The sequence below is a fragment of the Pleurodeles waltl genome, chromosome 10 (assembly GCF_031143425.1).
Source record: "Pleurodeles waltl isolate 20211129_DDA chromosome 10, aPleWal1.hap1.20221129, whole genome shotgun sequence".
NCBI lineage: Eukaryota > Metazoa > Chordata > Amphibia > Caudata > Salamandridae > Pleurodeles > Pleurodeles waltl.
Genome location: NC_090449.1, coordinates 143,479,647 through 143,493,527, shown reverse-complemented (window position 1 = coordinate 143,493,527; position 13,881 = coordinate 143,479,647). Strand labels below are relative to the sequence as shown.

Below are 13,881 nucleotides of genomic sequence, written 5' to 3'. Positions count from 1 at the left end.
CGCGTCGTTTTTCAGCCGCAGATCGGATTCGCGTCTATCTTTTCCCCGCACGGCGCTCTGTGCGTGGATTTTCTTGTCTTTAGGCTGCCAGCTTCTCCTTTCAGGGTCCCAGGAACTGGATGGGCACCACAGGGCAGAGTAGGAGTCTCTCCAGAGGCTCCAGGTGCTGGCAGAAAGAAGTCTTTGCTGTCCCTGAGACTTCAAACAACAGGAGGCAAGCTCTAGATCAAGCCCTTGGAGATTTCTTCTCAAGATGGAAGGCACACAAAGTCCAGTCTTTGCCCTCTTACTCTGGCAGAAGCAGCACTGCAGGAAAGCTCCACAAAGCACAGTCACAGGCAGGGCAGCACTTCCTCCTCAGCTAACAGCTCTTCTCCAGGCAGAGGTTCCTCTTGATTCCAGAAGTGTTTCTAAAGTCTGTAGATTTGGGTGCCCTTCTTATACCCATTTTAGTCTTTGAAGTCACCTTTCTTCAAAGGGGACTCACACCTACTTGTGAAATCCTGCCTTGCCCAGGCAAGGCCTCAGACACACACCAGGGGGTTGGAGCCGGCATTGTTAGAGGCAGGCACAGTCCTTTCAGATGAGTGACCACTCCACCCCTCCCTCCTAGCAGAGATGGCTAATCAGGAAATGCAGGTTACACCCCAGCTCCCTTTGTGTCACTGTCTGGTGTGAGGTGAAAAACAACCCAACTGTCAACTGACCCAGACAGGGAATCCACAAACAAGGCAGAGTCACAGAATGGTTTAAGCAAGAAAATGCTCACTTTCTAAAAGTGGCATTTTCAAACGCACAATCTTAAAATCAACTTTACTAAAAGATGTATTTTTAAATTGTGAGGTCAGGGACCCCAAACTCCACATGTCCATCTACTCTCTAGAGGAATATACGCTTTAATCATATTTAAAGGTAGCCCCCATATTATCCTATGAGAGAGACAGTCCTTGCAACAGTGAAAAACGAATTTAGCAGTATCTCACTGTCAGGACATATAAACCACATTACTATATGTCCTACCTTATCCATACACTGCACCCTGCCCTTGGGGCTACCTAGGGCCTACCTTAGGGGTGCCTTACATGTAAGAAAAGGGAAGGTTTAGGCCTGGCAAGTGGGTACACTTGCCAAGTCGAATTTACAGTGTAAAAATACACACACAGGCACTGCAGTGGCAGGTCTGAGACATGATTACAGAGCTACTTATGTGGGTGGCACAACCAGTGCTGCAGGCCCACTAGTAGCATTTGATTTACAGGCCCTGGCACCTCTAGTGCACCTTACTAGGGACTTACTAGTAAATCAAATATGCCAATCATGGATAAACCAATCACATACAATTTCACACAGAGAGCATATGCACTTTAGCACTGGTTAGCAGTGGGAAAGTGCTCAGAGTTGAAAAGCCAACAGCAACAGGTCAGAAAAAAATAGGAGGCAGGAGGCAAAAAGACTGGGGATGACCCTGCATAAGCAAAAGTCCAACAATAGGCTAATCATGTTTCTGTTCCTTGAAGTTTGTTAGGGTGTTTAAATTCTTTGCTGGCTATGACAAAGAGTTCAAGTCTAAGTGATAAATGCATTTTTAAAATAAGATAAGAGTAGCTCGTCTGGTGATTTTTAGAACTGATATATGCCCAATGTTTATTTGAATCTGATTTTAGCCACACCACTGAGTTTAGTACTACATTTTGTGGTGAAAGTTTTAATTTGGGGAGGCCTGCGAAAAGTGCGGTTCTCTAGTCTAGCCAAGAAACATTTAGATCCTTTGTTATGGTCTGGATATAGGAAGCGTGCCTCTAGATTGAGGTTTGTTCAAGGCACCAATCAAATTAATTGGAAGTTTTTTTTTTTATAGGGTTTACCTTTATGTGCTTGAAGAGCAGGACCTCTGTTATGCCTACATTTTGTTCTAGTAAGTTGTTTGAGTGCCATGATTTAAGACCTCTAGACGCCTTTTCTCCCTTTTTCTGTGTCTGGTTCATGTCCATATCATTTTTTTTTCTTCTTTCTTCTAAAGTGGAGTGTACTGATGCACATTCATACCTAGATCCCTTAATTAATTAATGAGTAGTTTTCACACAGTTACATTGGAAAATAAATAAAAAATGAGAGCCCAGAGAGACCATCCACAGGCCGGTCCCATGGTGATCTGTGTGCCTTTGTGTGGAAACATATTGATGAGAAGGATTTCTTAGTGAGCAACTGCAAGTTGTAATTTCAATGGTTCCAGATGATTAAATCCACCGCTTTTCTTGAAATTCCACCATGATAATGTAGCTGAAGCCAAAACCAATTCCTTATATCTGTAATCTGTAATAAAATTGCAGTGAGGAACGCACTGAATGCTTTCCAGAGACTTTTGCCCATTGATGACATCGGTAGAGAAGTTTCTTGTCCCATCCACATGCTTTATGAAACTACACCTCCAAGTACACCAGGGCAGTTTATTTTAGACAGACCATCCTGAAAAGGTGTGGTAGATGCCAAGCCATACTACCCTTCTGTTGATGCATTAGCTAATTTATCAATTATAACGAAGGCAGTTCAGTGTTCTCTTCCAGTAATGACACAATCCTTAACTATCCTCACAGGCCGATTTTTACCGTCTGCTTTTGTATTTACCAAGACATGTTAATCAGTGTGAAATTCCACACCTGAGAAGTATCAACTGACCATTAACCTGAAACTACAACACACCATGACTGCTGTCTTTCATATCTATGAATGAGTCACTCACATGGCTATAATCTCTTCATGAATGCAAGGTAACATTAACATGTATTCTAATGGAAAGTTCACCTATTGAGGCCTCATAGTGCTGGTAAATGGGCTGGATAGGCTTGAAACCTTGCCCTTAAAGGCTGTCTTCAAACCACACACAGGTGTCTCCAAATATCTTGAGTCTCCTAGGGGAGAAGGGTAAAGCACATATGAATCTTTAAAATATACCTATAGAGAACTCTATGTGCACTGGATTTAGCGTCACAAGCAGTGCAATCCTGAATGCATGGAGAAAGTGATGTTATTTTAATAAAACAGCAAAACATCACCACTAGCCCCCAAAATGTCTGCAATCTGGAATTTACAGTCAAGCAGCATCGCCAGGACCACTGAAATTGTGTCAAGGGCGCACCAAATAATGCAGAAGAGTTGACTAAATTATGCACAGGAAAAGTCAAATTATATGCAATAGTGCAGCACATTGTTTGATAGTAGTACTTCATTATTTTATAATTTTTGCACTTGGTAATATGCTGGGCAAAGGTTTCACACCTCTAGTACCAGTTCACCAACCAAGTGAAACTGTAAGCAACTGAAAAATGAACAGTTAATTTTTATGAAGTGCCTTATACTGCGCACAAACACGTTGCCTCGTTTTTAGTAACATTTGATAGGTTTGAGCGAGAAACTGTTTTTTGCCAATATCTACAGATTATGCAGCAGATGGGCAGTGTGGTAAATCTATAATTGTCTGGAAAAAAGCCTCAGATGCAGAATCGCATAATTCCAGTGGCCATGAGTATAGTTTGGTGAACGCAAGAGGCGGCTGCCATTTAACCATCTTCCATTGCCTAGACATCACCATAACTCTTAGGCATTGCAATTTAATCATGTTGCAGAAGGTATGCACCGAACAGCCTGCCCAATGTGCTTCCATTGTTGTGGTTCGAGTCAACATAAGTAGGCTCCTGCTGAAGGTGATCGTCTTAAATGGGCCTCAGTATTCTGTATAAAGGCCCTGCTGCACAGCTTGCTTGTTTCCTTAGTTGAGGACAGATGCAGACATTGGGATGTTATGAACAAACGCCCATTTTTAAGCCATCAGTAAAATTGCAACTTATTTTTATAATTGAGGCAGAATATTCTACTGCTAGGAAAATTTGAACAAGCATTTGCAAAGCAACGGGTTGCGCATTTGCTCGAGTTAGAGCCATTAGCGTTGTAAACTCCTAACTGGTCTTTTCTTGCCACATAAATTAAAAGGAAAATAAATAGCACAATTGTGCTATGTAAAACCCAGTGCGATCGCCCTGCATGGAAAAATAAAAAGATAAAGTAGTGCAGAAACCAGGCTGAAAACATAGAGCCTCGTATATTTTCAGTAGTTGGCCGGTGCGCTCGATGAGGGCTAAACACCGGAAAAGGCATGACGTATGCATGCCTTTCACTAAGGAAATCAAGCGGATTTTAAAAGGCAAGCCCACTAACCAATGAAAGTGGCAGGCATGACATGGGCATGGGTAAAAGCCCACAGAGATTGCAACAGGGACTGAAAGCTTGTGCGCTCGACCCTAAAAACTATGATCTGAAATAGACGTCCATTTATTAACTTTAAGTAAGTACTCTTCTATTAATTTATTCTTTATTCTATTTACTTTAATTTGAAATTATACAAAATTCCATGAAAAGCAAAAACAAATACTGTGCATCTCAAAATACAGATAAAATCATGGTAAAATGCATGCTATCATTGCGAGTCAAATAAGGCTACATATTCGACCCTGTAAATAATTAATCATGCGCTTACATTGAGAACACTAGAACAATGTGTTAGCCAGACAACAGACATCATATTTTAAGTACCTCTGACAAAAAGTTGGCAACAAATTCATACGCAAAATCTTCTTCCAGTATTTGCAAAAACATTGAACCTGTGCCAGCTTGTTTAAAAGGATAAAATTTGCAGAGCATGGAGAAATTAATGGTATTTTGCCCAGTCACTAAATCACAGCTGCACAGGCTAGAATTAGTAACTTTACTTGTTCCTCTTGGAAGGGCTAAAAGCCAATGTAGTTGGTTCAATCTAGGCCTCGTCAACCAAAATCGATGGTTTGGTGTGCAGACCCTAACGAGATAAGGTTCCATCAATGGAACGGTCTTTAACAAATAATAAACTCCGACTGAGGGTTTCAGAAATTCCGAATCTTCTCTGAGAAGCTGGCGGGCTGAATTGAATGCCTTCTGTGCCCAAGTCAAGTCTGCTTTTACTATATGTTCAGGTTTCTCAAACCATGCCGGGCGACCCAAGATGGAAAATGGGGATCTCGGGTACTTATTCCACGGAACTCCATGGGCATAATCGAGAGATAAACAATCTCTTTAAATTACCCCATTTAACTGTGTCTCTGTTCATAACCAAACTGAGATCCATCTCACTAATGGCCGGAGAGCTAATGTAGCCTCTAGATACCGTACCCCTAGCTCTTGGTAAGCAGTGAAAGCAAGGGTGCATTCTGGAACATCCAAAAGGAGTGTAAGATCGTTATCTTCAACAAGCTGAAGGAGGACACTCCCCTGCATCCCCCCATATATCACAGCTGTGCATGACAGCGGTGATACATTGACCGTGAAAGATCTTCAAGACGGCCTGAAGTGGTTTCTTTCCCAACCTCGTAACAAAAGTAGACACAGCTATTTTGGTTATGTTGGTGGAAAATAGGGGAAGTCAGGGCATGACCCTGAGCATAGATTAGATTGGCTCTAGATCGCTCGGAGTCTATCACCATCACATAGAACATACTATAGTTCATTGTCAAGTCCTGAGTAATCATCAAGAACACAAAGGAGACCTTTGCAGGCCCACTCTTGGTCTGAATAAGAGCACTGCATCATCTGTGTAAAATAAAGCAAGTAGAGGTCGATTACCTACCATGGTGGGGGAAGGAGGGTCCTGAACATTAAATTGAAGGTGCTGTTCAAGTCCATTAATATGTAAGGTGAACAACAACAAAGCAAGATTGCACCCATTTTGAACCTCCACACTGAAACATAACAAAATCTGTCCATGCTCCCTCCAGACTGTAAGACGCAGCCGCTGACATTAAAATTGACACTATTGGTATCCAAACCCATAGCTAATAGTGTAGTCCATAGTTTCACTCAGTTGTCTATAAAAAAGCTTGCTTCAAATCCACAAAGGCTATTTACATTGTACCTGATTTGGCAATCGTGTACTTATCGATCAAGACTTGTATTTTCTGGCATTGGCCATATGTGCTTAGCCCAGGCCTAAAGCCATACTGCAGATATGTCAGTATGTGGTCCTCATCTGCTCAGCTGAGTAGCACTACCCTCACCACGACTTTAACAACCGAGTCTATTAATGAAATGGGCCAATGACATTTAGGGTCCTCCTTATTCCCCTTTTTAAGAACGGGAACTATGGTCGAGGTAGCCGTGAAGAAGGGAACCCCACCTTAACAGCCACATTCAATGTCTGAGTGAGACCAGGGGCCCATAGCTCCTAATCACTTCTATACAAGACGGCCAGGATCCCTTCTGGGCCATGAGCCTTGTTTTTGGAGGGCTCAAATATAGCAACCTTTATTTCCTCTACTATGAAAACTAAAGATGATGAGCCTAACCTATCAATCGCCCCTAAACTGGCCTCCATAGAGGAGGAAGGCACAGAATAAATATCAGCAAATGACTCGCTCAGTTTTCAGCTGAGATGCAAATAAATCTCAGCTCGACAACAACGGGCTGTTAGAGATGCACCAAGGTACGCTACTATTAATTACAAGCTTTAGATTACAAGGTGCAAGTCATAACCGAGTGGAGGAGGCTTGAAGCAACTAAATGATGCCAGTTGTCTTGTTAACATTAGGGTATTTTGGAGCCTCATTATCCGCCCTTTGTTTGAGTTGATTGTAACCGTCAGGTTGCAATCAACTCCTTATACCAGGGTGAGGACTTTAGTGCCTTAATTAACCTTCTGTGGGCCCTAGAACAGGAAACATCAAACCACCTACGGCTAGGTGTTCTAAGCGATTTAAAGCTGAAGTGGTAAAAAATTGTCACACACAATCTCCCATTTTACTTAATGCTGCTAGAGCATCTGGCCCTTCTGCATCTGCCGTTAAACAGGTGGTGAGCTCAAGGGTACGTATGTTAAACAATTTAATCTTTAAATCCATTGGAACTATTTTGTCAATTTAATTCTCATTCCTTGTGCAACTTGAAACACTTCTCTGGCTTCTTTAATTTTACATCTATGACTTGCCCTAGCCCATCACGAAAAATAATCGCTAATAGTTATGATAGCTAAAAATGGAATCACACACTCTAAAAATTGTGCCAATCCTGACCAAGTTAAGGGAAACTAAAATTCCATCAATAATAGAATTACCACTTAGCCTGAAAATTTAGGAGAAATTGTCCCAGCATCTTGATAAAATATCAACTTTAGTATGGGGACCAGATCAAATTGATAAGTTATTGATTTTTAAAATTTACCTTGATGCAAGTGTTCAATATGAAGACAATTCGTACTCATGGAGCAGATTGCACTAGAATTTGACCCCTGCATCCCCCTTTACATAAATGAATATTTAAGTCCCCTAACAAAAGTAACTTCATAACCATTGAGTTTATCAGAAAATTACAGCAAGTAAAGCCTGAAGATTGCATAACAGCACACTGGCACTGCAAAAGTTACTCAGCAAAATATGAACAGATTTTGAAAACCTAATCAGCATTACCTGGATAAGGGAAAACTCTGGGTCTAACGCTATAAACTGGGCATAAACAGATAACAAAATTGGAGTAACCACACTTTGCTTAATTCACAACGCAAGGGATGTCAGGTACATGGAAAGCTTCAAAACCATGTAACCAATATGAATTTGAAGACTCCCATGATTCCTTCAATCATGAAATGTGAAATTGAGTGACCAACTCAAGCAAAGTCATATTAATGATTTTTTTTTTTTTAACACGAAAGGTTGGCTATGTTCCTGCTAAAGTTTTCGAATTTAGCCCCACTTTCATCAGCAGACAAGACAGCGATTTTATTAGGGCGCTGCCAGACCCAGTTACACTTTAGACGAATGGGGTCAAACCTACTGCTCTTTGGAAATGAATTTAGGAAACCAGGGCATGAAGGATGACCTTGGGAGCATGGAAGGGAGACGTGGGCAATACCGTTAGTATGATTGGCTGACGTGGCGAGAGTCCACAGGAGAGGCCTTCACTGGGTGCGGAGTAGCCCCAAAAGAAAAAATGTGCAGCTTATAAAAAAAAAAAAAAAACCCTAAAGGGGAGCCTTGGCCCCTTCAGACCTACTGACTGCTCCATTACACGTGACGCAACACCAACCATGTTGAAATTGATCAAAATACAGTTGCCCTGAAAAGCCTTTACATCGGAACCAATCTATCCGACCCTCCTAGCTAAGATAATGTGGTGTGCTTATTGTAACCCCAAACGTCTCCCCAAACAGTGCATCACCTCATTTTTAAGTTGAACAAAGTTCCCTCCTCTAACGGGGGAACATTACACCACACAACCTCATATGATGCAGTGTCAGTAGGGCAAATTGATAGTAAATTTACTTGTGATGCAAGTGCTGGCTTGGTGAGAACACCTAGGGTTCAAAGGGCCCTCCCAGCAGCCTAAAGGAATCTTCAAGCTGCTCTAGATTAGGCCGCAAGGTGTTAGTCCGTCTCTAGTGACTTCCTTGACCTAAATATACCCCAACTGAACGCTCGTCTCTTACAACTACTACTACTCCTCCTCCCATATGTGCAACACCTACAGGGTTAGATGCCTCACCCGGACATTCGTGGGTATAGACAAACTTGGAGGTAGCCCTTGCCTCTAGTGGTAGAAGTGGTATCCAAAGACTGTTATTTTTTTTTTTTTTTTTGGGGGGCGGGGGGGATGCACTAGTCACACATGTTCTTCTCCACTGTCCCAATTTTGACTAAACAATCATTAAATGACCTCGAATCCAGGAGAGTGCAAATCAAGCAACAGTTCTTCAGAAGTGGTTTCAGATGGTTTCCTTTGTTTCCCCTTAGTGTCTTGGAAGGTCCTAGTGAATGCATAAGACCAAGAGAAGGGCGCAGGACAAGGTTTTGCCTTATCTTAATGGGCTGTGGCGGGGCTGAGTCATATGAAGGAACCTGGACTTTCTGGCTGTTCATAGAGGCATTAGTTGTGAACCTTTGTCACCAATTAAAGCTCTAGCACCAAGGCGACTACTAGTGCCACCAAAAGAGTGCCCCACATTGGATTTGCCATGTGTAGAATTCCAGATATTAGGGTCCCCTCAGACCCCCATGAAATTATGATCTAGCCCGGGTGCGAGTGTACCCAACTCTTGTTTCTCTGTGGAATTTTCGTCAGTCACTGCTCCCACCACTGAGTCCCCACCCCCTTTGTCTTACATGTGCCCTGTAAGTCCCTGTGTGTTGTTGCAGTCGTCACGTTCTTTTTTCCACCATTCAGTCTGGAACAGAATGGAGGAGCTCCAGTGTCTGATGATTGCGCAAACAGTTTGAGGAAGGAGCTACAAAAAGTGATGGAAAGTTAAAAGCGGCGAAGGAAAAGGCAAAGTCAAGTGATAAAAATCACCTGGACCTAGTTTCCGTCACAGGACTGGCAAGAATTCGACCACATGGTCTGAGATGTTCACCAATTAATGTGGAAGCCGCACACTGAACAGATTTATAGGTTTAAGTGAATAATTTCCTGATGTCAGGTGAGGGCTCTGTAAACATTGGAAGTAGTTTCTTCAGATCATTAAGGACCGGACCTGCATCACAGATAAGCACCACAGAAGTTGCATTCTCCAGTACCATCGAGGATTCCTATGTGGAACTGCAAAATGTAGGTGCATTTGATGGAAGAAGAATGGGTGGTAATAAAGCTTATGTATAATAAAGCTGCCTTGTTAACCCCTCTTTCAGGTTTGCAGTGTGTGATGAGACATGTGATAATTGCTAGTTTTAAGTAAGTGTGTGTGTGTGTATATATTTATGTATCACATGTAATGCATTGTTAGTGACATGTAATAGTTAACGTTTTGCATTGCTTTCCTTCAGGACTACCTGACCCATTTGCAAAAATTGTGGTGGACGGATCTGGCCAGTGCCATTCAACTGACACTGTAAAAAACACTTTGGATCCAAAGTGGAATCAACACTACGATTTGTGAGTTAATGTTTCTCTTCATGAAATGTCTTGAGCATTGTATTAATTTCGAGTTCAGTTATTTTGGCCTACAAAATATCTGAACCCGATTATGAGACCTCAGAATGTTTCTCTAACAAAACATATATTTGTAGAATGCAAATAACATCTGGGTGCTACATACGATTTGTTACCTGACTCACTAGTATGGTGAGGTGTGCTCAAGGCTCTTCCAGAACACTTGCATTCCCCAGCACAGGCTGTGCAATCCAGTTGCCTTTGATTTCAAGCTATCTTCAGTTGATGAGCCTGGAGAGGTTAAAATGCCTCGGCTCTTCCTAACTGTAGATTGTTTCTACCCTCTTTATAGTCGAGGATCCAACTGGTTGTACTGTAAAATTAGGAAATATGGAAAATTAATTACAAAGATCTAATTCCTGCATGGCTCTTATTTAAGTTTCATCCCCTTATTCATATTCTCGTACAACTCTACAATAAATGTCACTCCGGGAGAGGCTGTGCTGCTCCTGGCGTTTCTAAGATAAAGAATCTGCAGCTAGATATAGCCTCTACCAGATAAGGCGTTACCGAAGGTAAGTAACTTGTTATTTAAGACATTTGACAAGCATTGAATATCTGTGACGTCACTTCAATTGAACTGTAGTAAAACCAAATTTTATGGCACCTTCATCATACTGTAAAGTCGATTCACTACCAGTGTTTCCCCTACCGTTGGCCAGAATTTACAGCCTAAAGTCAAGGTACGCAATGTCAGGGGTGGACTCTGCTTTGCGGGTATGTCTATAAATCCCCAAGCACAGTTCACCACTAGAAACAATCTTCTGCAGCACTTAGTCATTTAAAAAAAAAAAAAAAATTGGCATGTAGAAATAATGTTTTCCTTCATCTCTAGATATTTAAAAAACATGTACCAACGCTAGAACATTGCCTACACTGCCACATCCAGTGGGGAGAGTAGCTGCCCCACTCTCATCCCTCATGCTTTCAGAACTGTTTTCGATAAGGAGTAATCTGTCTCATTGTGGAATATGATAATACTCCCTAGTCCGTTTAAGACAAAAACAGATTGAGGTTACTTTAATAAGTGAAAATCTTGCAGTCTGTTGTGCTACCATCTTCTCAAAGGATTGTGTGCTTTCTCTAGAAGGGCCTTCTGTTGGCTCTAGGTGGGGGCCTGAAAGGAATTGAAGTGTTAAAGTGTAAGCAAGTCAATTGCCCTTCAGTTCATTCAGCAACCCCCACACACAAGGTCCTGGCACATGCTAATCAAATATTTAAACTGAAATAGCCAGTAAATGCTACTTGGTAGGACTCCCACTGGGAACTTGGTGTAAAGGGTGGGTGGGTGGGGGGAGGAGGGGGAGGGGGAGGCTCTCGTTCTTTGGCAGAACATCCTGATAAGGACGTGCAAGTAGTAGATTTTCTCACCTTCATTTAAACGTACATTAAAAACTCATTCTACCTTCGTTGCTTTGTGATAACTGAATGCCTGATTGCCTGCTTGTCCCAGTCAGTCATTACACTTGTTGTCAAGGTTGTGGCATTCAGGGTTTTGAGGCAGAGGTACCTTAAGCAAACAGGTAGAGCACTCCTCGTGCAACTAATATCCACAGTAGTCAGACTAGTCTTATAACTTCCTTGCCATCCTTTTTACTTATTTCCTTTTATAGAGATTTTCTACTGAACGAACTCAGCATTGAATTCTATTAGTAAATTGTGCTTTATCTTCCCCGAAACTCTTTGATATGATTAAGAAAATTCTAACCATTTTGAGTGACTCTTGACTTAGATGTGAGGGCAGAAGGCCCATCAAATGTGTATATGCTCAACAATTATTTGATATCCAAGCAACTTACTAAACACAATGCCTGGTTGTCAAAATCATTGCAAAGCCAATAGTTCTTTGAAAGGTTTTGTAAGAGAACTAGAGGCTTTGGAGAAAATCCAGTTCTTACACCAACCTCATGGCTTAGCACTGATGTCATCTAGGGTTAAGAGTTCCTCTTTAGTGAAAAATCCTGGTTATCAAATTTGCCTGACTTAATTTGGGAATCCTGACTGCTGGTCAGGTTCGTAAGGGTGTACTATGAGTTGGCAGATACTCCATTGCCTGCTTTTTGGTGACTCAGTCATTCTACATGATATAAGTGAGCAACACTGTGCCTAATGAATAACCCTAGATTGTTCATCTATGTCTTGGAGATGAGTCTCCCCTTGTAAAATTTGATTTTGACCTCCTCTACAAAATTACCTATGTAGTCCTGCAAAATGAGGAAATCTATCCAACCCTCTGCATTGCTTGCATAGTTCAACTTTGCAGCTGCCCTGGTTTGGCAACCAACAATCACTTGTAATGTATGTGTATGTATGAAGCCCGGCAATAATCTTGCCTTCCATACATGTAAAACCTTGTCAAACCCCACTCTAGAAACTTCAAGGGCGTTGAACTGGTCCTAATTGATATCCACTGGCTCACCTCCGTCTTATAAGAGTTCAAGACCCACCCTTCACACAACATTTAATTGCATTTTTAATGGTATTTAAATAAGCAAATGTAGTTTTTCAAAAAAGATAGATGAACACACTTTTCCAACTGGGAAAAAAACTAACTATAACATTGAAATTGTGCAAGCATTTCTTTGACCATTCTAGCAAAATCATTAATTTTTTTTTTCTTTATGTATAATAGAAGTGGGCATGAATGAAGAGAGAACAAATGGAAATACTTGCCATTCTAGATTAAAGCAAAACTTAGTCATAACTACTGAATTAATGTGACGTAGCATCAAAGGTGAACAATGCCTCTTTGCTGCTTGATAAAAACTTTTCCGTAAGTTGAGCTGTGTCCATTTATCTAAATATTCTCTTTGAGCCAATGCCCGTTTTTCCAGAACTATTTTATTGGCTTTGTGTCCTTTACTAATGCACAAAACACCTTTTTGCTTCGCGTGGAGCAGTGTTAAATAAACATCCCTCTATGTAGCAAAGCCAGTGGAGGATTTGCTTTTGTTATAAAGCACAAGCACAGGTATTGCTGGTGTAACTGAACACCTCTGATTATTCTAGATAGAGGGGTAACTGCAGCTCCCATCGTTCTGAATTTGAGCCTGCTTTCTGACACCGTCTCCATCCGATGCTCATCCTGAGGTTAGCAAAAAATAGGCATCCAAGACATGAATACGTCTTGGTTTGCTCCTTTCTGCAAGATTGCTTCTTTCAAGTCATTTCGAAACCCTACAAGTTCTCCATGCGTCGGTTGCCATATGGTGTTCTGCAGGGTTCTTCAGTGATTCCCACACTATGAATGTTTACGCACACCCCTTGGCAGACAGAGTAGATTTTTAAAGTCAGACTTTATTTTTATATGCGGATGACACACAGATTGTATCACTTTCTGCTTTCTCATTCTAGAACACCTATTCTTAATTCTGGTCACATGGAAGTTGCGAGCTGGATGAGGAATAACTGTTTAAAACGATTTTTAAAATTATTTTGATAGATATTGAATTGTATTGAATATTAATCAACAGCATTAGTTGCGACTTGAATTCATAGTGTGTACGGTGCAGCCAAATGCCCCGAACTCGCCAGCCCACCCAGATCAGTAGATATAGCCCCCAACCCACATGAAAAAGGAATTAGTAGCAGTGCACCAGCGTAAAGGGGCAGAGGATGACCAGTGTTACAGCTACCATGTGAGCAGTGAATAGAAGAGCCGGGTTTGGTGTTATCCTTGTCGCAGTACAGAGTGGCAGCATGAGGAGCATCAGCAGCCAAACCCGAGGAAGGTGCTGGAGTCAGTAGGTAAGAGTGAAAAGGAAGCTAGATATCTCTGGGTTGCGAAGTGGGAAGCAACAATTCTGGATACAATGTCAACTGTTCATTACAATAGATGCGATTTGTAAACTAGTCCTTGAATTTAGGTTCCTGGTCACGCCCCCA

At 41.6% G+C, this 13,881-nt stretch overlaps 1 protein-coding gene across 4 annotated transcripts in view; it reads left to right on the top strand.

Moving 5' to 3' along the window:
* The window catches only part of SMURF1 (SMAD specific E3 ubiquitin protein ligase 1), a 355,902-nt gene that overhangs the window by 85,645 nt on the left and 256,376 nt on the right, over nucleotides 1-13,881 (top strand). For 3 of the 4 annotated variants that reach the window (XM_069210015.1, XM_069210017.1, XM_069210014.1), the window contains exon 3: nucleotides 9,831-9,939. In XM_069210015.1, coding sequence (XP_069066116.1) covers nucleotides 9,831-9,939 — 109 coding nt within the window. Of the gene's footprint in view, nucleotides 1-1,864; nucleotides 1,916-9,830; nucleotides 9,940-13,881 lie in introns of those variants that run through there. The other variant, XM_069210016.1, reaches the window with a different exon arrangement.